This window comes from Maniola hyperantus, chromosome Z (genome assembly GCF_902806685.2).
Source record: "Maniola hyperantus chromosome Z, iAphHyp1.2, whole genome shotgun sequence".
In the NCBI taxonomy this organism is placed as follows: Eukaryota; Metazoa; Arthropoda; class Insecta; order Lepidoptera; family Nymphalidae; genus Maniola; species Maniola hyperantus.
In genome coordinates, this window is record NC_048564.1 from 10,291,310 (window position 1) to 10,313,602 (window position 22,293).

Here is a 22,293-nt window from a genome sequence, read left to right on the forward strand (position 1 = left end):
CAGATCTGTGACGTTCTGTTCAAACGAACACGTCTACAGCTACAGTTGCGTTCGTTTGATTCTGGTTTGTGCACATGTGCGCGATTCATGCATATGAGACGATACCGAGCTAAAACGTAGTGATTGGTAGTGAGTATATACATACACTTTGGCAGAGCCGTAAAAGCTCAGTACAAGGGTAAAAGCGTCTCCGGATTACTGGTCTGTGGTAAAAGCAAAAGTAATGTCACATTAATTTATAACAAAGTAAATTAATATGTTACAATGATTTTGCATATTTCTCAGTTATTTTCTAAACAGTGATTTTGTTATTTATTAAGCAATTCTTTCACTACCTAATGAAATACAACGTATACCTAACGTGATCAAAATAAAATAAGACGTCTTTAAAAATAGGCGTTTTCGCAGAGTATAATAATATCAGCGGTGATGTTGAATTATTAATTATTATTATTATTTATGAAAGCCAACAATTAAATCTTCAAAATGATAAAGTTATTATTGCGATGTTTGTTTTCGCCCCGCTTGTATAGGATATATGGTCAAGGTCCAGGTGAGGTAAGTTAAAATTATTAATACCTCTTTAAAAAAACAGTTTACGAAGTCTCAGTTTCAATTATATATACCTACCTATCATTAAATAATAAATAAGTAATTACTATAAGTTAAACCTAGGTAGCTATTTGCGCATGTTCACCCATCTAGAAATAGAAAGCTGTCATAAACAATGCAAGTCTATTGATTTATCAAGTGTCCACTAGCAATAAAATGTCTTGAAAAAGTGGCTATGTTAGCATTGGTAATTTAATTTCTGCAAGTTTTTTCAGAGAAAATTCCACAATTTTATGCAGAATTAACTAGTAAAACTAGTAGACACTTCTTAGCGTTTTATTAACTTAAAAAAAACCTAGCTATCAACCAACAAACTTGCAGTGATGATGTAAAGACCCTGATTGACGAGCGAACCATAAGCTTGTGGTAAAGATGACTAAGGTTTTACTCATAGCTCCTCAGCTCACAAAACTGGAGTTTAGCTTTTACTCATCAGCAGTAGACTAAGCATTAGGTACTGTTGTTTCACTAGCAGGCAAAATGACATATTTCTATTTCAATAACTGTTTTACTATGAAGATGATGCTTGTGGTTGCGTTTGCAGAGATTAAACTGTTGAAACTTAATTTTTTATTTTTTTTATTAGATATAGCGAGTAAACGAGCAGGCGGGTCACCTGATGTTAAGTGATTACCGCCGCCCATGAACATTTGCAGCACCAGAGGAGCCGTCGAAACTTAAAAGTAGCTAATTTTTTTTATTCAGATACATGTTGACCCTTGACTGCAATCTCACCTGGTGGTAAGTGATGATGCAGTCTAAGATGGAAGTGGGCTAACCTGGCTAACCTAATACTTGTGTGGCAGTTTTTATGAAACCCATACACCTTTGGTTTCTCCACGGCATCGTATTGGAACGCTAAATCGCTTGGCGGCACGGCTTTGCCGGTGGTAGGATGGTAACTAGCCAAGGCCGACGCCTTCCACCAGACCAGACCAGAAATTTAGAAATTACAAAATTCCAAATCCCTGCCAGGAATCGAACCTCCCACTAATAAGACCGCGCTTACCACTGGGCCAAGGAGGGTTGAGGGTAAATATGATTGTTTTATTATTTTGCAGGGTATATATGAACCAAAACGGACAGAGAAATTTGCTGACAAAATTATATCAGTGGTAAGTTTTAAGCTGTAAACAATATGATCCATTTCTTACACAGCCTTTACATCCAAACTAATTCCAACTTTTACTATCATCATGATCAACCCATTGCCGACCCACTACTATCACAGCACAGGTCTCCTCTCAGAATAAGAAAGCACAGAATTCAAAATTATTAATGGCTGAGAAGTTAGTCACAATGGCATATTTATTGTTACTGATGTATTTTCTGTTGCTGTCTTTCAATACTTTACCTGTCCAGACCCACTGTTGCAGCTTGCTTTATTATAAAACTAGCTGATGCCCGCGACTTCGTACGCATGGGTTGAGGTTTCTAAAATCCTGTGGGAACTCTTACATTTTCCGGGATAAAAAGTAGCCTTTGTCCTTCCCCGGGTTGCAAGCTACCTCTGTACCAAATTTCGTCAAAATCGGTTGAACGGTTGAGCCGTGAAAAGCTAGCAGACGGACAGACACACTTTCGCATTTATAATATTAGTATGGATGTAGCTATGAAATACATAATACTACTTGTATGTATGTACATATAAAGGGGACACCTGCCATGGGGATGCGAGTGATCGGGCCAATATTAGAACCATTCCAATTCCTCGTGTTTGGTACACATGTCCGACTGTAACAGGTGTTCTGCTGGGAGCCTATCCCCTTAAACTCAACTGTAAATTTCGTAAACCTGACGAAATCATGTATGGAATGATTCGTTAGGTTATCTTCACTGATTCTGTCCTTTCCTTGTAATTCTCTTCTAGAGTTTTTACTAGTGAGTTCACGAAGTAAAAAGCTGATCTCCTTACCACATTCAGGAAAGGATGGGTCTTCTTTGATTGTCATTATTGTGAGATGTCTATTTAGAAGACCTTTCCTTAGATTAAGGATTGGCTCTGCTTTGCAACAAGATCAACTTGTCAAACCTTTTCGATTGCCTGTGTATTTTGTCAGTTTATTCCATCTTGAATTCGATTATTTTTGTGATTCCGTCAATCACTTAGTGATTGTGTACGGAATGGTTAATCAAGGTTCAGGTCTGTACAACTGAATGTTTGCTGCCATTCTATCTAAATCATCTGCCTTTTCGTTGGCATTGTTTTGATGACGTCTGAGAACCCAGGCACTCGTAACTTTTGTCTTCTTGACTGGTCAGTTTAATAGCCTATAACCTTTAACTTTGTTGTATGTGTACCATATATGTCTGTCTGTCTGCTAGGTTTTCGTGGCTCATCTGCTAAACCGGTTTTGATGAAATTTTATACAGAGATAGTTTGCATCCTGGGGAAAGACATAGGCTACTTTTGATCTCGAAAAATTAAAGAGTTCCTGTGGGTTTTTTTAAAAACCTAGATCCACTCGGATGAAGTCGCGGGCATCATCTAGTAATACATATATCACTAATCTCATCAAAATTTTATTTCAGGTGCATACAATAGCTAATATAGGCATGTACACATCTCCCATTATTTGTATGTACATTTATAAAAGAGGCTTCTTTTCTTGGGAGGAGATAAACTTTCTTGCATATTTATTTGGCAGTATATCATTCTCTTACCTGGTTAGAGCATTTGGGAGGGCTTCTAATCCCACATATGTCGAGTTTATTAATACTCTTGATAGACCAGTTGAAGATCGAAAAGCATATTTTGAAAGCCTAAGGAAATATGATTTTGAGTTTAATGTTTGGCCTACAACATTCAAGATGCCACCTACATCTAGGTAAGAAGTTGTATATTTTAGATTTTACCCTATGAACAAATTAATTAAGTCAATGTTCATAATATCTTTTTCTTTTTAGTTCAAGTTGGCTTGAGAATAAACCATTTAGTAAATGTGCTAATCCAGATTTGCCATATTATCACAGAGTCACTATTCAACTGCTTGCATATATAGCAAGTCACACATTTGCCCTAAGACTTATATATCCGGGCACTATCGGCATTATCCAGAATATGTTGTGTAAGTTTAATATAACATTTTATATTATAATATGCAATCATATAATTCATGTATGTTTTCATAGTACTTATTAAACAAAAAAAAATTTTAGGGATACCATTATTTGAAGGCAGAACATATCTTGTGGATACTTTCAATGGAAAAAGAGCAAAGATATTAACTGCAGATAGAAACACAATAGACACAATGTTTGTAGACAACAGGCTTGACTCGCCAAAAGGAAAAACACTTGTAATTTGCTGTGAAGGCAACACAGGTTTCTACGAAATTGGAATTATGACGACGCCCATTAAGGCAGGTTATTCAACATTAGGGTGGAACCATCCTGGTTTTGGTGGAAGCACTGTAAGTAATATAAAAACAGTTTGTTAATTAATCAAAATCCGAGCAAAAATTAATAATAATGAAATAATAATAATTTATAGGTACTTAACTGTAAAGTTATTTCAATAAAGAAGATTAGCTTTATATTTAAGTTTAAAATTAATTTTTAGGGGCTCCCATTTCCACGGCAAGAGCAACATGCTATAGATGCTGTTGTGCAGTATGCCATCAATGACCTAGATTTTGATGTGGAAAATATTGTAATGTATGGCTGGAGTATTGGGGGTTATCCTGCAGCCTGGGCAGCTGTTAACTATCCAGACATCAAAGGCTTGGTATGATCATTTGACAATAATTAATAATATAACCTTGGATATCTTTTATTTCCAATGATACAAAACTGTTGATTATTTTACCAGATTTTGGATGCTTCATTCGACGATTTGCTGCCATTAGCTTGGAATCAGATGCCTCAATCTTGGACACTATTAGTAAAGGAAGTAGTCCGCTCGTTTGTAAACCTGAATATATCTGAGTTATTAAATAAATATTCTGGCCCTGTTCAACTAGTACGAAGAACGGAAGACGAGGTTATTTGTCTAAGGTGAATATTTTATAGACATTTTTGTATTGTTTGTTAAATAATAATAATAAATCTAACGAGAGAAACAAATTTCAGGCCCGGGCAACTCTCCACAAATCGTGGTAATAATTTGCTTATCAACCTGTTAGAAAAACGACATCCTTACATATTAGAAGATGATATAATGGAGAAAGTTAAAGCATGTACTGCTTTGTCGGACCAGCAACGTATTGTGCTTTCGCGGGAAAATATCCCCGATGACAAGAGAAAAATTCTACAACTGGTAAGTGTATTTTTTTTATGCCAGTACAAGTTAGCCCTCAACTACGGTCTTACCTGGTGGTTCAACAAGTTTCGTTAACAAGTTTCACCAACAAGTTTCTGCAATAAGTTTGAACAAGTTTCAACAACAAGTTTCGTCAACAAGTTTCTGCAGCAAGTTTCGGCAACAAGATTCGTCAACAAGCTTCAACAACAAGTATCTGCAACATGTTTCAACAACAAGTTTCAACAACAATTTTCGCCATTAAGTTTCATTCAACAACAGCGACGATGCAGTCTAGCGCTCCGGCTACACGCCAGTTTGCACAGTTAAGCACGTGCGTATGGGCGGCATCACGGTATCTAAATTCTAAAACCGCGGCTTGAGCAATCGTCGATTTGTTAAAAATTTGGACTGCGCAGTTCTCGGTTTGCAGGGTTTGACTTGAGCGTGTGCACGGTACCTACGTAAAACTTCGTAGTGTTTGCATAGGTACCTACTCTTTTTAACCGTCTCTTTAGTTATGTTATTGTTTTTGTATTATATTCTGTTGTTGTTGTTGATCGTAAAAATAATAATTTTTTTTTCAATTTCCAGATATCAAAGTACTTGCGAGACTTTCGGTCGACCCACTGCACTCTATTGCCAGAAGATATTTTCGATGCTGTCATGGGTAGCATCAATAATAGTAAATAATTAATTTGGAATTTATAATAATATTGCAAAATTGCTTCATTTGTGACGCTCGCATTTTAATTTATTATTTTAAGCAGGAATTATCCATGTGTATAGATGGAAGGTAGTAGGTTCACATGTCATGTGAATGGTCCCCTAAACTAGCCCCTATCTTGACTATGAATAGCCTGCATTTCAATATTCGAGCGCATTTACTTGGTTGCTTTATATAATAGAATAACCCTATCTATATATATCAATGGGATTGTTGTGAGTGACTTAAATCTATTTTAAAGTCTCAGTCTTTAAAAAAAAATCATTTGTAAATCAGGTCACATGAATAAAATTATTTTATTTATTCTAAAATAGATTTTTAAAACATTATTGCTACGTTTTTTTTAAATTGTATTAGTTTTTAAAAATTAAGAAATTACATAGTATAACAGAATTTAATATTAATAAAATAAGCAAGCTACTGTAATACACGTCACAGACAAATATTAGTTCGGTTCGTGTACTTTATTAGCTATCTCAGTAATATTCTATTCAATAGGCTACTTGACTCATATCTAATTTCGTCCAATAAATGATTATTTATTATAGTATTTTGCTTAAGACAACGAAATATATCAATCACAATTATTAAAAACGCAGGATGGATATATAAATCCAATTTAAAAAAATACAGTTTTTATTTTTATTTGAAACGCAGAAAACGCTGTCAGCCATGATGTGACGTCATTAAATATGTAAACAAAGAAATGTCATCCCTATGTCACGCGGGGACTAACGTAGTATCCATATATATAAAATTTAGAGTCCTGACTAACTTATATATCAACGCACAGCCTAAACAGCTGGTCCTAGATACATGAAATTTGGTGGGTGTGTTCTTTGTAGGTAAAGAAAACGTATCCACTAGGAAAGGATTTTTTGAAATTCCACCCCTGAGTGGGTTAAATGGAGGTTTGAAATTTATGAAGTCCACGCGGGCGAAGTCACGTGCATAAGCTAGTTTTTATATATTTCTAAAAACTCATAGTAAACGTAAAAAAATATCGTTTTCTCTTTATAAATTGAATGAGTTATTAAGTAAGACTTACAACAAAGTGATCTTTGCAAAAATAAATTTGGGTTGAAGTCGTTAGTCATATAGGATCCCTTTAAGCAAGTCTTCGCGTGTTACGTATATTTATTTCACTGGGCACTCTAATCCACAACTTTCCTGTGGTCTTTATCGATGCGTTTTTACATTCTCGGATGATACAATAACGATATTTACTATATTTTTCATGTAAACTAGTATAGAAGTCATGTTTATTACCCTTTGGGAGGTTATGCTGTTGTTTACAAATGCATGACGTCAGAGCACAGATAATCTATCGGCCAAACATGGCCGACAGTGTTTTCAGCTGTCTAAGAAAAATATATTTTTAAATTAAAGTTTTACGGTTTTTAGGGCGCAAAAAAATAGAGTGTTAATTTTTTTGATCTAATAGGACAAATATTAACCATTTAAGACCAACTTAAAAAAAGTGTCAACTAGCCTATTACGTGGTATTACCGTCATTTCTATTTGTTTTAGAATGATTAATATTCATGCGTGGTTGCTTACATACTTTTGTATTTACATTCTTTAATCTTTAACCTTTTTTTTAAATAATAACATGAGATACATATGAGACCCTGTTAGGGTATTGCAAAATATAGGTAAGTACATTATAATTATTAGAAATCACTTTTACGGAATTCACTTAGGTATGAAATATTTACAATATTCATAAAATTGTCATTATTTAGTCAAATGTGATGTTAAAATGTCTACCTAGTTCATTTGTTGTGAAAGTAAGTTTATGATAACTTGTGGACCTTTATATTATAGATTAAACCCTGCAGCGTTATTCAAAATTCAAATAATTAAAATAGTTACTCTTTTTGATTGTCAGTTGTTGGATTTGTAAGATATAGTGGTGACAATTATTATGCAAACTTAAAACTAAAGCTACGAGTCATTGTGGCTAATTCCGTTGTACACCATCTCTAAACTAAACTAAAATGGCATGTCTAAATCTATTGCTATCCCTTTCATAATGTTGCTTGCGGAAAAGGATAGCACTAGATTTAGACCTGTTAATTTAGTTTAGTTTAGAGATTGTGTACAAGAGAATCGGCCCCATTATGTACTTAACAGCCCAATGTATTTAAAAAAAAATAAGTTTTAACTTATGAATGGTGTATAGTAGATTTGTGAAAAAACTTTTATTAGTAATTTCTATCGATTCAGATCGCTCGTTTGGATCCACAGTCACCCTAACAATATTATTTAACTATTGGACATAATCCGTACATTATAATTACTTCCCGGTTTTTGTTGGTCGGACTGAAGTAATTGGTTTAATTTAATTATTGATATTCTTTTAATTGATCAATGACTTAATTTACGTTTATTTGTGTCCCAATTTGTATATTATGAATTATGAGTTGTGTGAATTATTATGACTGGATATTATTTATCGATTTGCCTTGATATTATTTAATTCATTTATTAATATTTTTTTATAATACCGACCATAAAATTGCTTTGCCGCCTTTAAATTGAAGTGTTTTAGAACATCACAAAAATTACGTCTATTTTCGCTTACAAGATTTACATAAGTACATATTTTATAAAACTGTTAGCCTAAATGAAATTTGTTATTTGTTCATTCATGAATTTATGAGATATGCATTTACATTTATTATTTAATTATGTAGAATCAATTTAATTATTTTATTTCATGCATTTAAATATGATATAAATGTATTATTTCAAAATAATTCTAAATCTTAATTATTGATAAATTGTATTTTTATTATTGTACTGAATGCTGATTCAATGTTCTTATTGGTGTAGATGGTAAATAAATGGTAAAATATATTATTTATTTATTTCCCCAGACCAACGTCTCTATGTTTGTATTTACATAACCATTTACGAACTTATCATTCACATATATTCATATATATGACATGATATTTTATTTTCAAGCGAGTTTCTGCCGCGTCCGGACAATAATATAAAACTTATCTACAACTAGCTTAACTAAATAGGTAACTAGGCTAGGTAGGTAGGCTAAATAGGTAGGTAGGTCTCATTCTAGACTTCAAAGTCAGAGACAAAGTTTCAACCTATAAACAATTGGCAACTATCTACTCAATGGTACGTTTGTTTTTAGGTTGTTGGTAATTTCCTGTTTTTGTAATTTCTTCATTATGTATGCTGTGAATTATGACATATTTGTAATAAAACACTTTAAAAGTACATTTTTTTTTAATTCATCTAATAGCTTAGAAAAAAAATAAGTAAAAACATAACTTAAATCTTTGTATGCTTTTCACAGTATGATATAAAAATTTATTTCTAAAAATTATAGCATTTTAAAAAGTTTTTACTTGTTTTATTCCAGTTTTGTTATGACCGCTTTTCAATCGCCATAAATAATAATCTTTAACTGTGAAATAAAGTCCTCGGTTAAAGATTATTTTGGCGATTGAAATGCGGGCCTAAGATTCAAAAAAATTTAAAATACAGGGTTCGTAATTTCGCGCCAAAAGTGTAGTTCTATGGAACCACTAATAGATGGCGTGACGGTGCATGGTCTGCACTTTATTGGTACCTATGTAGTTGGGCTTCTTCTCCTGGAGTAAATGTATTCTGTGGCCACAGCACAGCACTATCTCGGCCGACATTTTACTGTCTCGCTTCATTACTCGGTAGGTGTAATCTGCCCATAAAGTATTACTTTGCGGACAGCGGTCCTCAGTAGCCTATTGAAAAGCTCAAAAGGGCTAGAATCCAGAGCCGTACAACCAGTTTAAAAAAAGACCTATTGCATTATTGCTGCTGTACCTGTCATACGTAGAAAGAATAATAGATAGATGTAAGTACTGTGTAACCGCGTATGAGATAGCGATAGCACGACGTAACGATGAATAACACGACAATTATTACCATTGTTTAATAGTCAATATTTGTATTAACCGATCAACAATATTTGTATTAAACGTTTTTTATGTGAAAACAAGTAAATAACTAATGAAAAATACAATAACGCCACGAATTCTCAAAGTTTGTTTTGCAACTTCTTGTATGTATTCTTGAAAAAACCAGTTACACGATAAGGGACAAAAAATAGGTTAGCTGCGTCTCTGTTTATCACATTAGTAACTTTATCTGTGCTCTCTTTTTATTGCGAATGAGAAAGCAAACGTTCCTGCATCTACCTTTATTACTCTATCTATGTCATAGAACGTACCTAGCGGTTACATACTCTTTGGCAGCAAAGTCTTACCTCTGTGATCCTGTTATCCAGGGCCGTAAAATAAATTAAAAAAAAAAAAAAAAAAATTAAACCTCTGTGATCTACCTACTAGGTACCTACAGTCAGTATATAGCATAGAACTTCCAATGGTACCTATATAGTGATTAGGGCGATTGTCTAAAACCTTCATCAATCATTATTACAATCTCAATTGTTCTGATTGGCTGAATTTGTGCGATTCTTGTTGCAACAATGCATTGAAGCCAATAGTGAGCGAGCATTAACCAATCAGAGATGATTGCGATCGTGACATTGTAGCTGTCATTCTCCCGCAATCGCACAGCTGATGGATCTGTGGTACCAGACTAGTATATTTTATAGTGATCTGTGGTGGTACCTAGTATCTACCCAAAGAGTATGGAGTATTATGGGGGAGTATTATAATATACAGGGTACCTACCTACCTCAACTACCTAGGTACCTATGTCCTATTCTATGGTCCTATTGCTGTTGTACCTGCTCTGTACAAGTAAATAAAATATTGTTCCTATATTGAAAATAACAGGCATATAACAGGATACATTTTATTTCAGGTCGGTGATACATAGCGCTGCAGATTCTGGTTGAATCATTTGTGATTTTTTTTGTTGAGGTGAGTAGATTTGGAGCGTAAAGTTATGTGAATATTTGATAGGTACCTATCTTATTAGAAAATATTCTACAAAATTAATTTATCAAAAAGAAAAAAACCATATTTACCAGTTATGTTAGAAACAATAACACATTCTTGAATTTTTAAACCTGTTTACAATTTTATAAATCATAAAAATGTTATGCAATTGGAAGTAAAGTTTATTTCCATACCCTAAAACTGTCATTAAAAACTGCTTAATCTAATTAAATATATTTCAATGATGATGTTCCAAATGCTACTTCTTGTAGGTATGACATTTAAAAATTATATTGCTAATGCAAATAAAAAAATTTATTACATGGAATGACTAGGTATTCTATACAAAGACTAAATTATTATATGCATTGCTGCTAACATATTATATATAAATACAAGAATTGCTTGTTTAATGTATTAAGATTATGTATTCGTTGAAGTATTTTAACAATTTAATATGTATATATCTCACACTCACCTTTCAGGCCATGTCACATATTAATGACATTGTAGGGGTAATGAGAGGTCTCCGTCAGGTGATTGATGCAGGTATCAAACTGCAGCAGGAAAGTACCAGACTAATATGGATTAACTCTAGTATCAGACAGCCTCTTCAGAACTGTTCAACTAACACACTTTCAACTTACAAACCTAACCCTGACAATGCAAGTGATGTGTTTGAAAGGACTATGGTGGTGGTGCATGGTATCAAGCAGTATGTCACTATGTATAAATCTAATTTGAACGATAACTTAGACGTTGCTGTAACCATGGATCCACAATTTCAAGAAGACATTGAAACCCTTAATAAGCAGTTTGATGAAACTTTTGAGAGCTTAAAACAAACACAGAAGAAAATCATTTCATCTACATTGGTTCCGTCAGTCGAGGACCTTGTGAAGCCTGTAGAGAGAAATCCACCTGGAAAAGCTTCTGAAAGTGAATCTAAAGCTCAGAAAAATGAAATTCTGAAAACGAAAATAGATCTTGAGCCTAGCATAGATGCCAGTACGAGTCGTACAATTCCTAAACCAGTTGCTAAGAAAAAGTTGAAAGTAAGTATTTTTATTGATATTAACTTATTCAGTATAAACTTTATAATATATACACATCAAATTTTCCAAGACAAACCTCCAAGTGGTGTCCGAACAATGTAGGCTAACTCTGTTTTAAATTTCGGGCTGTGTAAAGTTAGCAAACTGATAGACAGATAAACTGACAGACATGCATTTATAATCTTATGGATTATGGAGCTGGTGGAACTCAAACCTGCACTTCACTGCACTGTCTTATAAGTAGAAGTTGTCATGGTCTTTTGGTTGCTTTGCTCCACTGTCTCGTGTCCAGAGGTTAACAAAGGTGAAATAAATTAACAAATACGCCCATATAACTGAACAAAGTACTTCTACCAAGTATCATTCGATATTTCACGGCTTTTTTAAAATTTGATTATTCTGATAACAGCTGAGTGAGAATTCGAAGGCTCGGGTGGTGCCGTCTTCGCGTATTGGCCGAATGGTCTCCTTTGGGTCCCTCGCGGCGGGCCTTGGAATTGGAACTGTGGCGCAGTATGCCCGAAACACGTTGCAGTCGGTCACAGGGCGAGTGGACGAGTCCTCCAATCTATTCCTGTCACCAGCCAATGCTGAGAGAATAGTTGATACGCTGTGTAAAGTGAGAGGTTAGTGAACTGATTGTTTAGTCTTTTACCAAACTGACAATTTAGCCATTTCCATCTTCAGTTGACGTCATCAGACTGAACTAGAGTGAGGAACTTTCGCTTTGATCCTGAAGCCTAATATTTGAGGCTAAAGGCTTTGTTAGAAGATTGAACAGCTGTGACGTCAGGTAAAAAGATATTTCAAAAGTGGTGATAGCCTTATGGTTAACTTCTGCCTCTTATTCAGTGGGTCGATGGTTCGGTCCTGGGCACGCACCTCGTTCGTGTTCTTCTTTTATTCGGACTACAGTACTTTTCCGAGCTATGCGCGTTTTAAGCAATTAAATTTTAAAGGAAACTATTTGTGTAGGGAAAGCATGGTGAGGAAACCTGCATGCCTGAGAGTTCTCCATAATGTTCTCAAAGGTGTGTGGAGTCAACCAATCTGTACTTGGCTAGCGTGCTAAACCTAAACTCTTCTCATCCAACTGTACTCAGTGGTGGCCTGGCAATCATCATCATCATCAACCGATAGACGTCCACTGCTAGACATAGGTCTCTTGTAGGGACTTCCACACACCACGGTCTTGCACCGCCTGAACCCGGCGGCTATCTGCGGCTCGTCTGAAGTCGTCCGTCCACCTAGTGGGGGGTCTTCCAACGCTGCGCCTTCCGGTGCGAGGTCACGTCTACTGGTTTTCCGAATCAAACCAACTATGGTTCGGAAAACCAGTAGACGGTGCGAGGTTGCCATTCCAGCACCTTGAGACCCCAACGTCTATCGATTGTACGAACTATGTGTCCTGCCCATTGCCACTTCAGTTGAGCTATGTCGGTTACTCTAGTTCGCCTACAGATCTCCTCATTTCTGATTTGATTATGTAGAGTAACTCCAAGCATAGCTCTCTCCATCGCCCGCTGAGTGACTCTGAGCTTTCTTATGAGGCCCATAGTTAGCGACCATGTCTTGGATCCATATTATCTCATCACTGGCAACACGCACTGTTCGAAGACTTTGGTCTTCAGCACTAAGGAATTAGGAATTTTGGAGGACATCTCAAAGCTTCCTAAACGCTGCCCAGCCGAGTTGGTTTCGGCGGCTGACCTCTTTCTCGAAATGGGACCTACCTAACTGGTTTGTGTGTCCTAGCACTCCTAGGTATACATATTCGACTACAATGGGCCGGCAATGAAAATGAAAAAAAAATGAAAAAATCTTTGCCTTGCCTTAAAAGTAAAGAACGGTAACAACTGCTTTAGTTAGAAACTGTGTTAACGTTGTTACAGTTGTTAACGCCCACCTCCAGATTGAGAAATTAGGTACCTACAAAAGAAATAATAATAAAATAGAAAAAGCACAATGTTAAAAAATCTATGAAGATTATGTTAGATTAATATATGTGTGTGTGTGTGTGTGTTTTTCTGTGTATAAGATGTGTGAATGGATTATTTCAAAGTTACGATGTCTTCCGTGTCACTATAAGAAAGTGCCTTGAGCCATTGAGTTATAAGTATTTTACACGTTCTTTGGGTGTAAAATATACAATGGGTTGATTTTGTTTTAACTACAGGTGCAGCGCTGAAGCTCGGTCAGCTGTTAAGTATCCAAGACGATTCGGTGATTCCTTCGGACCTGCAGCGTATATTTGACCGCGTCCGTCAGTCCGCGGACTTCATGCCGACCTGGCAAGTGGACAAGGTGATGACGTCACAACTCGGCCCTCACTGGCGAGAGAGGGTGAAACATTTTGAGGAACAGCCCTTTGCTGCAGCCTCGATCGGTAAACAGAATACATTCATTGACACAATCCATCCATACTTTACCCTATGTGCAGAGTGAAGTTAATCCCGTATAAGACCAGAGAGAGCGCTATTATAACTTTATTCCATACTAGCTGATGCCCGCGACTTCGTACGCGTGGATTTAGGTTTTTAAAAATCCTGTGGGAACTCCGAAATTTTCCGGGATAAAAAGTAGCCTATGTCCTTCCCCGGGTTGCAGAAAACCTCTGTACCAAATTTCGTCAAAATCGGTTGAATGGTTGAGCCGTGAAAAGCTAACAGACAGACAGACAGACAGACAGACACACTTTCGCATTTGTAATATTAGTATGGATAATCTGTATAATCCATACTTCCATACTAATATTATGAGAAAGTGTCTATCTGTGTGCTAGATTTTCACGGTCCATCCGTTTAAACGATTTTGACGAAATTTGGTACAGTATAAAGCTTATATCCCGAGAAAGGACATATAATACTTTTGTCCCGAAAAATCAAAGAGTCCCCACGAGATTTTACGAAACCGAATCTTACGCGTACAAAATCGCGGACTAAAGTTTGTCTATCTATCTGTTAGTTTTCGAGGCCCGCCGATTTTGAAGAGATTTGGTGCAGAGATTAGTGGGTGAACTTTTTGTCCCGGAAAATCAAACAATTCTCACAGGATTTTTAAAAAGCCTAAATCTACGTAAACCAAATAGCGTCGACCTTCGTCTGTTAGTAAGACAGATAGTTTACATCCTGGAAACGAAAAATTCTCATGCTTAAACTGTGGAACCAACTCCCATCGGCGGTGTTCCCACTAGATTACAACATGGGGTTATTCAAGGGGCGGACCAACAAATTCCTAAAAGGCCGGCAACGCATCGGCGGTTCCTCTGGTGCTGCAAATGTTTATGGACGGCGGTAATCACTTAACATCAGATGACCCGCCTGCTCATTTGCTCGCTATTTCTATTAAAAAAAAAATGCTTACTAAAACTTCTTATGACAAAGCCTGTTCTGATCTACATCTTTTGCCTCTTTATACACGTAGAAACATAGCTGATATTTGTTACCTACTTAACATAGCGAGGAGGTCAATAGATTGCCCTGAATTACTTGTGAAGCTTGGATTATTTGTACCCTCACGTCTACCAATACGTGCATCCAGACATAATTTTTTTTTACATATGCCAGTGTCTAGAACTAATAACAGATCAAACTCCTTCATTGCTCGCGCTTCCCGCAATCTAAATTTAATTTATAACGAATTCAGCATAGATGTATTTTATGGCAATGTGAATAGTGTACGCCAAAGTCTAATAAATTTATTTGTTAGCATAACGTAATTATATTTAGTTATAGTTTGCTTTTCACTGTGTTCTTTTAATTTTAATTTTGCATCTACCTGTGAGAACCTATTATTAGCTTCTAGTTATTTAATTTTTAAGATTAAAATATGTTAATTTAAGCTGTTGGTTTTCCAAATAAAATAAAATAAAATAAAAAAATGTTTTATTATCAGGTCAAGTACATTTAGCGGTTCTTCACAGTGGACAAGAGGTTGCTATGAAGGTGCAATACCCAGGAGTGGCGAAGGGTATCGACAGTGATATAGATAACCTCGTTGGAGTTTTAAAAGTAAGCCCTTTTTATGTTGATACTAGCGAGTAGTTGATGCATGTAAATAATGACGAACAAAACAATAAATCAATATGCATCTGTTTGCTTTTCACATTTCAACTAATGAATAAATAAACTATGTCTAATTGTTAAATTTCTTTCTCATACCCCTAATCTTATTTATTTACGCCCAAAGTTTTCATAAATTTAGTGTTAAAATAAGAATCTTTAGAGCCTCGGTAACTTTAAAATCAATATTTTTTTCAATGTTTCATATATCATTAAACCTAGATAATGACGAGATTAATCGATATAATACTTAGTTTTGAGCGTACAGTATCAAATAATGTAGTAATTACCGTCCTACGTTTGTATGAAGACAGTACCGTCCTGAGCCCCCTTAAGCCGTCATATACATGGTCCGTAACATGTAGGTGTAAGGGATAATGTCCGTAACATCCCGGCAAGCTGAGGTTAGGTCCGATGTGTGTTGTACCACAACGATAATGAGCCTCGCAGCGCGATACCCTTGGGAGGTATAAGTACTTAAAGAATTTGTTCAAATCTCTATGTAAAATCCCTTCAATGCGGAAATGAAAACTTCTGTGAACTCAAAAACGGTTTGAATGTTTGTCATGTAGCAGAGACAACGAAAAAATCTGTAGCATCCATTTGGCTGTTTAAATTAACTTTAATTTACTAAAGGGACCTGGAACGATCCCTGGATACCCCAAGTAGGAGGCCGACGTCTTAAGTACTAGGCTATCACAGCTTTTAATAAATTTAAAAAGTAACAAGTGAATACCTACTATTAGAATGAAAACCACTTTGATATACTTTAGAAGGCTTTTATTCACTGTTGACATAGTAATTATTATTTATATCAACACAAGAGCAAACACCACTTCCTACGCGCCATTTTAGAGTGACGTTTCCCATAGATTCGCTACTCCGCAGAGCACACCACAGATAATACAATCACCTAGTTCTTATCCGTCTAACACTACATGTAAAATCTTTAATTGCAGGTGTGGAATATGTTTCCAAAAGGCATGTTTATCGACAATGTAGTGGAAGTGGCAAAGAAGGAGTTGGCTTGGGAAGTCGACTACATTCGCGAGGCCGAATGCACGCGATTGTTCAAGAAACTTCTGGAACCATATCCTGAGTATTACGTTCCGACTGTCATAGGTGGGTATACTTTTTTATACCGTTTTGATGTGAGCAACAGAGATATCTGCCAGTGACTCTGACAATGGGAGAGAGGGAAGAAAAATAGTTGGCCTAAATCTACTCCATTTCCAAGAAAAGCTTGACAATTTCATAGAATACTATTTTTGTTCGTAGCTTTAGTTTTAAGTTTGCGTAATAATTATCACCTCTATATCTTAGAAATCCTACATCTGACCATCAAAAAGAGTTATTTATTACCTATTTTGAATAAATCATTTGACTTTGACATTGTTCGGAATAACCGTTCTATAAATTAAATTAGATCCGTATGAAAACCAGAGAAACCGACACAGCTCAACGGGTAGCGAAGCTGAAGTGGCAATAGGCAGATCACATAGTTCGAAAAACCTATAGACCTGTTACCGGAAAGCGTAGCTTTGGAAGACCCCCGTTTAAGTGGACAGACGACGGCAGTAGACGTCTATCGGTTGATAATGATGATGACGAATTTAAATTACGTGACTAGTTGCCACCCTAACGGCAAAGCCATACCGCCTAGCGATTAAGCGTTCCGGTACGATGCCGTGTAAAAACCAATAGTTATGGGTTTAATAAAAAAACTGCCATAACCCTTCCAAGTTAGTCCGTTTCCATCTTAGTCTGCATCATAACTTACCACCAGATAAGATTGCAGTCAAGGGCTACTTTTTTTTTCTCTTCTGGAGAATTCCTCTCTTCGCTTTATTTATTAAAGTTTAAAGTTAAGGAAACTATCATTATGGACAACATTGAAAAGTTTGATTTGAAATTTGAAATGAAAAGGATAAGGTTTATTTATCTAATAATAATATATAAGTACCTACATAAACTATAACTTGATATAATTTTTTAGGGCTAACTTGTATCTGAATTTTAAAAAAATCAGTGTTACAGACGAACTATGTGCATCGGAGGTGATAACAACAGAGCTGGTAGAAGGCACGCCAATAGAAAAGTTCTTCGACGCTCCATACGAAGTGAGATACGACATCGCTTACAAAATAATGCAACTTTGCCTGCGGGAGATGTTCATTTTACGCTGCATGCAGACCGACCCTAATTGGGCCAATTTCTTCTACAATATTAATACTAATCAGGTGAGATGTTTTTCAGTCCCTTCTTTCGTAAGTACTTTCTTTTGCTGACTTCGACCGCTGGTGCAGCCTCGTATGGTAATTCGAGCGTATAACAATAGCTAGTATTCGCAATGACCTGACCTGCCTCGGCTTCTATCGAGAGAAATGTTTGATTTTCAGTGATGGAATTCTAATAATGCATAGATGTTGTATTTTACGATACCCGCTTAGTTGTGGTTGTAGTAGTGAGTGTACCGATAAGCGTTAAAGTTTTCGTGGCTGTAACAAGTTATATCAACGAAAATTTGTAACTTTGTGGTTGATTATATCATATTACAAATTTTTATCCCCTATTAGAACAAATGGTGGAATTTTCATAAATCTATTGAGTGCCTCAGTTATAAAAAGAAGTTTCTAGCTCCAGGCTATATGTTAATAAATCATTAATTAGGACAAGTATTTTTACATGTACAGATTGTATTTGGTATAAAAGTTATATGTAATTATGATAACGAACCCCTCCTCCCACCTACCTCCCATAGGATCATAAGAGCGTATTGCTGCGCCGAGAGGATTGTGTTAAAGTATTAGTCATTATTTTAGAGATAAACAATTAATGGATTCCAATTTCCAGAAGTTATATCACAGGATACTGAATAGTATTTTGCAGGTACAGAACAGTACAGAACATTTCGCAGACGTTTAAATAAATAGCGACTCTAGTTGCGACGAAATTAAAGTTCAATTTAGCTCACCCAGTGCAGTGGCCTAAAATTTAATAAACGCCTCTCTGTCTACCTTCCTTGATTTTGCTATTCTGTAAACAGGTAGTGTTGCTGGACTTTGGAGCTACTCGTCAATACTCCAAGGAGTTCATGGACCAGTATATCGAAATAATTAAAGCCGCTTCCGAGGGCGACCGTGAAGCCATCTTGAAAAAATCTCTGGAGATGAAATTTTTGACCGGATATGAGTCGAAGGTAAGATTCACTATTGGACCACTATTACACCATTGGTCGCCGACCTCTCGCTCTCGGTTGGCTGTCGCTGTGAGATAGCGATAAATTGGAGTTGGCTTCATGTAGGAATTAGGAGCTCTCTATCTATGTAAGCATATAATAAAGATTTATGGTCAATACCACAGATATGTCCAGATTTGCAACTAGCGTGGCCCCTTCAGTCCCTCTCGCTCAAGCAGATTTTCTTATTTGTGTAATGTCATTCCTTCTACACTTCACGTTGTATCTCGCTCTAACAGTAAGTGTCACAATAGGGCTACTTCTAATAGTCCTTGTTCTGAGATATAGATTCATGGTCAATACCTTAGATGAATGATTACCAAAGACCATTTGACAGTGTCAGTTTTAATTTCCGGCACGTTGGGATGGGCGCTCCGAAATGACACAAAAAAGATCTGTCATTTTGTATTGCACACCTCTTTGTACGTACTTGTATATGCAAGCCCATTTCAGTGGGTTATGTGTGATAATGAAAGGAAGATTATAGTTTGCTATATACTAATACACTTCTTCCTGCGTCACTCCCTCAATTTTGAGGATTGTGGCTCCGTTTTGATATAATCTTTGCTACGATGTTTTTCCATTTTCCTCTGTTTCCTGCCGCGTGGATTGCATTGCAGATAGTTGTGTCCTCTTTCCTTCGATCTTCCCAGTGACCATGATTAATAACCATATAATATACAATTAATAAACCATATAATATACAAGTGGCAGTTAAACTGTTCGGCCATAAGTTATGACTGCTTCAAGCTACCCGTATTTGGCCGCTCTTACATTTGACGTTGTAGTCTATTAGTGATCAATGAATATTTTTGTTGGCTAGATAATGGAAGAAACGCACGTGGATACGGTTCTAATTATGGGAGAAGTGTTCACCATGAAAGGTTCCGGGGAGTTTGACTTCGGTGCCCAGAACACAACGAGACGCATCCAAGCTGTCGTACCGACAATATTAACCCACAGGCTGTGTCCACCCCCAGAGGAAATATATTCTCTACACAGGAAACTCTCTGGGGTCTTTCTGCTCTGTTCCAAAATGAAGATTAAAATGAACTGTAGGGATATGTTTGAAGAGATATATCAACAGTATAAAACCTTAACATAACTTTACCAGTACAAATCATAGATATAGTATGCGACAGGTCGAGATGGCAATCGGAGTATGAGGCGGGGGGACGCACCGCACTATCCCGCACTGGCTTAATGCGGGCGCTGTGCGGGTGAGTGGGGCGTCCCCACCCCGATTGGCACCTCGACCTGCCACGTACTATAGGTACATACAAAGTACGCTAGATATTAAGACGACGTGTTTTTGAAGCAACTTAAAGGTATGGTTCTATGTTCCGCTACATTGCTGCCGCGACATTGCTGCCTAGCTCGGAATGTAATGTCATATAAGCTTATACAGATTGTATGGGGACCAGTAGTGCCGCGACAGGACTGTGACAGCTGGTGACAGCACTGTTGCGGCAGCGCTGCTGCGTGCAGCGTGGTTCGGAATCATACCTTAATTATCGCCATTTTGGCGCTGATAGCAGCAGTGAGCGTACTCGGAACTAAACGTTAGTTATGAGACATCTGGTCATTGACAATGGTCAACACGAGGACCATTTGACACAAAGGATCAATTTTAAGACGCGGCTTCGAATTGGCACAAAAAATAACTGCATTTTTGTATGGAACACCATATCAAGCGTACTATAGTTCATAAATATTATAGAGCCAACGAGACATTGCGTTTTCTCTCTCGCACACATTACTTTGATAACTGGTAACGAAACGCAATCTCTCGTTGGGTCTACAATAGTAGTAACCAATATTCTATGCTACATATTTATTTAAAATATGAAAAATAAATATTTGCTTCATAACAAACTAACAACTTAGTACTTAAGTACTAATAATTGAAAAAAATATTTATTATAAATTCATGTCGTAATGACACGTTTTTATTCTTTATAATAAATCAACAAAGGTAAAATAAAATATAAAAATAGTTTATACCACTTTAGGCCGTATATCGTATGTTATGTCGTTACCGAATCTGTTTTTTTATTGGAACATATTTTAGTATTTAGTAATTTATTGTAAAATGTTGTGTGATACACGTGCGTATGGAAGAATCTATAGGTGCTATTTAAACTTCGTGAGGAAACCTCCGTGCCTCCATGGCATGGCAGTTCTCCATGTTCTCAAAGGTGTATGAAGTCTGCCAATCCGCATTGGGCCAGCGAGGCAGACTATGGCCTAAACTCTTCTCACTCTGAGAGGAGATGATGAGGAGAGATCGTGATGATGACTTAAAGGCTTTGTATTAATATTTTTGTGCCTTCCAAATCTACAACTTTACGCACTTGTAACACAAACAACTATTACATCATTCAAATTCGATAGGCTACTAAATATCTTTTGAAACAACACACTTTCTAGCTCTATGACATCTGCTAACAATGACAGAGATAGTCATTGACTCTATATAGAGATTTGCGCGATATTCATACAAGTAATAGAACCCCTGGTTTCAATAAAATACTTAGTAACTTATAGTACTAACGCACAATATATTGTGCGCTCCTTTGAAACTTGCGTGGTGCGTCTATTGCTGTCTTGTCAATGTGAAAAATGTACGTAACAAAGTTATATACTTACTATAAAACATTATCGTTAGTTTTAATGTCTGTGATTTATTGTAACTAAGATACTTACCTACCTCTTACGTTAAATAAAATGAGTTATTAATATTCCGTTTTTTTTTTCATTGCATTAAATTAATAAATAAATCTTAACCCAACTAGGTACTCACGATAGGAGCGTTTACAGTTCCAACTTAAACTGCAAAGTTTCATATGTAAAGTCGCAAGATAGTAGTCAAAATATTACGTTTTTAGGTTTCCGTAAGTAAATGTACTAGTTTCGTCAGTGAACAACAAAGCCTAGAAGAAGCCTTTCTAATAATATAATTGATGTCATATTTGAAAATAGAGACAGTTGAAGTTACGTGTTTAACAAACTTATTCAACAGATCAGCGTAAATCGCAACAGGTTCCTAATTGGGTCGTATTGTGTCATGCGATACTGGCCTCGATCATGATTTGTGACAGTTACAGATAGAGGTATAAGACATGTACGGTATAGTATACATTAATAAATGTACCGCCTACCATGGTAGATGTTTCGCGTTATATCATAACTATGCCCGCGACATCGTTCGCGTGGATTTGGGTTTTTTAAAAATCCTGTGGGAACTCTTACATTTTCCGGGATAAAAAGTAGCCCATATCCTTCCCCGGGATATAATCTACCTCTGTACCAAATTTCATCAAAATCCGTTGATCCGTTGGGCCGTGAAAAGCTAGCAGACAGACAGACACAATTTCGCATTTATAATATTAGTATGGATGGAACGTACGGAATATTTCTATCCTTTGTCGTTAACTGGTTCTA

At 36.3% G+C, this 22,293-nt stretch overlaps 2 protein-coding genes across 4 annotated transcripts; both read left to right on the forward strand.

Moving 5' to 3' along the window:
- The first annotated feature begins 168 nt into the window (after positions 1-168).
- LOC117995410 (phosphatidylserine lipase ABHD16A) lies at positions 169-8,825 on the forward strand. Its single transcript, XM_034983429.2, has 9 exons — positions 169-558; positions 1,674-1,727; positions 3,145-3,440; positions 3,520-3,680; positions 3,772-4,025; positions 4,175-4,339; positions 4,424-4,608; positions 4,684-4,870; positions 5,447-8,825. The coding sequence occupies exons 1-9, from the start codon at positions 487-489 to the stop codon at positions 5,543-5,545; spliced, it is 1,473 nt and encodes a 490-aa protein (XP_034839320.1). The 5' UTR covers positions 169-486; the 3' UTR covers positions 5,546-8,825.
- Positions 8,826-10,336: 1,511 nt separating this feature from the next.
- Coq8 (ubiquinone biosynthesis protein COQ8, mitochondrial) lies at positions 10,337-21,590 on the forward strand. 3 transcript variants are annotated; one of them, XM_034983427.2, is made up of 9 exons: positions 10,337-10,477; positions 10,981-11,550; positions 11,960-12,176; positions 13,727-13,936; positions 15,445-15,560; positions 16,571-16,733; positions 17,649-17,851; positions 18,658-18,810; positions 19,673-21,590. In XM_034983427.2, the coding sequence occupies exons 2-9, from the start codon at positions 10,984-10,986 to the stop codon at positions 19,952-19,954; spliced, it is 1,911 nt and encodes a 636-aa protein (XP_034839318.2). In that variant the 5' UTR covers positions 10,337-10,477; positions 10,981-10,983; the 3' UTR covers positions 19,955-21,590. The 3 variants fall into 3 exon arrangements, with proteins under 3 accessions (XP_034839318.2, XP_069364672.1, XP_069364671.1); XM_069508571.1 differs by having other exon boundaries at positions 11,252-11,550; XM_069508570.1 differs by lacking the exon at positions 10,337-10,477 and adding an exon at positions 10,725-10,767 and having other exon boundaries at positions 11,252-11,550.
- Positions 21,591-22,293: the final 703 nt, after the last annotated feature.

What these genes read in the sequence shown, in the direction of transcription:
- LOC117995410 (XM_034983429.2), top strand. Translation starts at nt 487, where the DNA reads ATGATAAAGTTATTATTGCGATGTTTGTTTTCGCCCCGCTTGTATAGG. An exon ending in ATGGTCAAGGTCCAGGTGAG is followed by an intron (nt 559 to 1,673) that starts GTAAGTTAAAAT and finishes ATTATTTTGCAG; the next exon opens with GGTATATATGAACCAAAACG. An exon ending in CATTATCCAGAATATGTTGT is followed by an intron (nt 3,681 to 3,771) that starts GTAAGTTTAATA and finishes AAAAAATTTTAG; the next exon opens with GGATACCATTATTTGAAGGC.
- Coq8 (XM_034983427.2), top strand. Translation starts at nt 10,984, where the DNA reads ATGTCACATATTAATGACATTGTAGGGGTAATGAGAGGTCTCCGTCAG. An exon ending in ACCTCGTTGGAGTTTTAAAA is followed by an intron (nt 15,561 to 16,570) that starts GTAAGCCCTTTT and finishes CTTTAATTGCAG; the next exon opens with GTGTGGAATATGTTTCCAAA. An exon ending in TTACGTTCCGACTGTCATAG is followed by an intron (nt 16,734 to 17,648) that starts GTGGGTATACTT and finishes TCAGTGTTACAG; the next exon opens with ACGAACTATGTGCATCGGAG.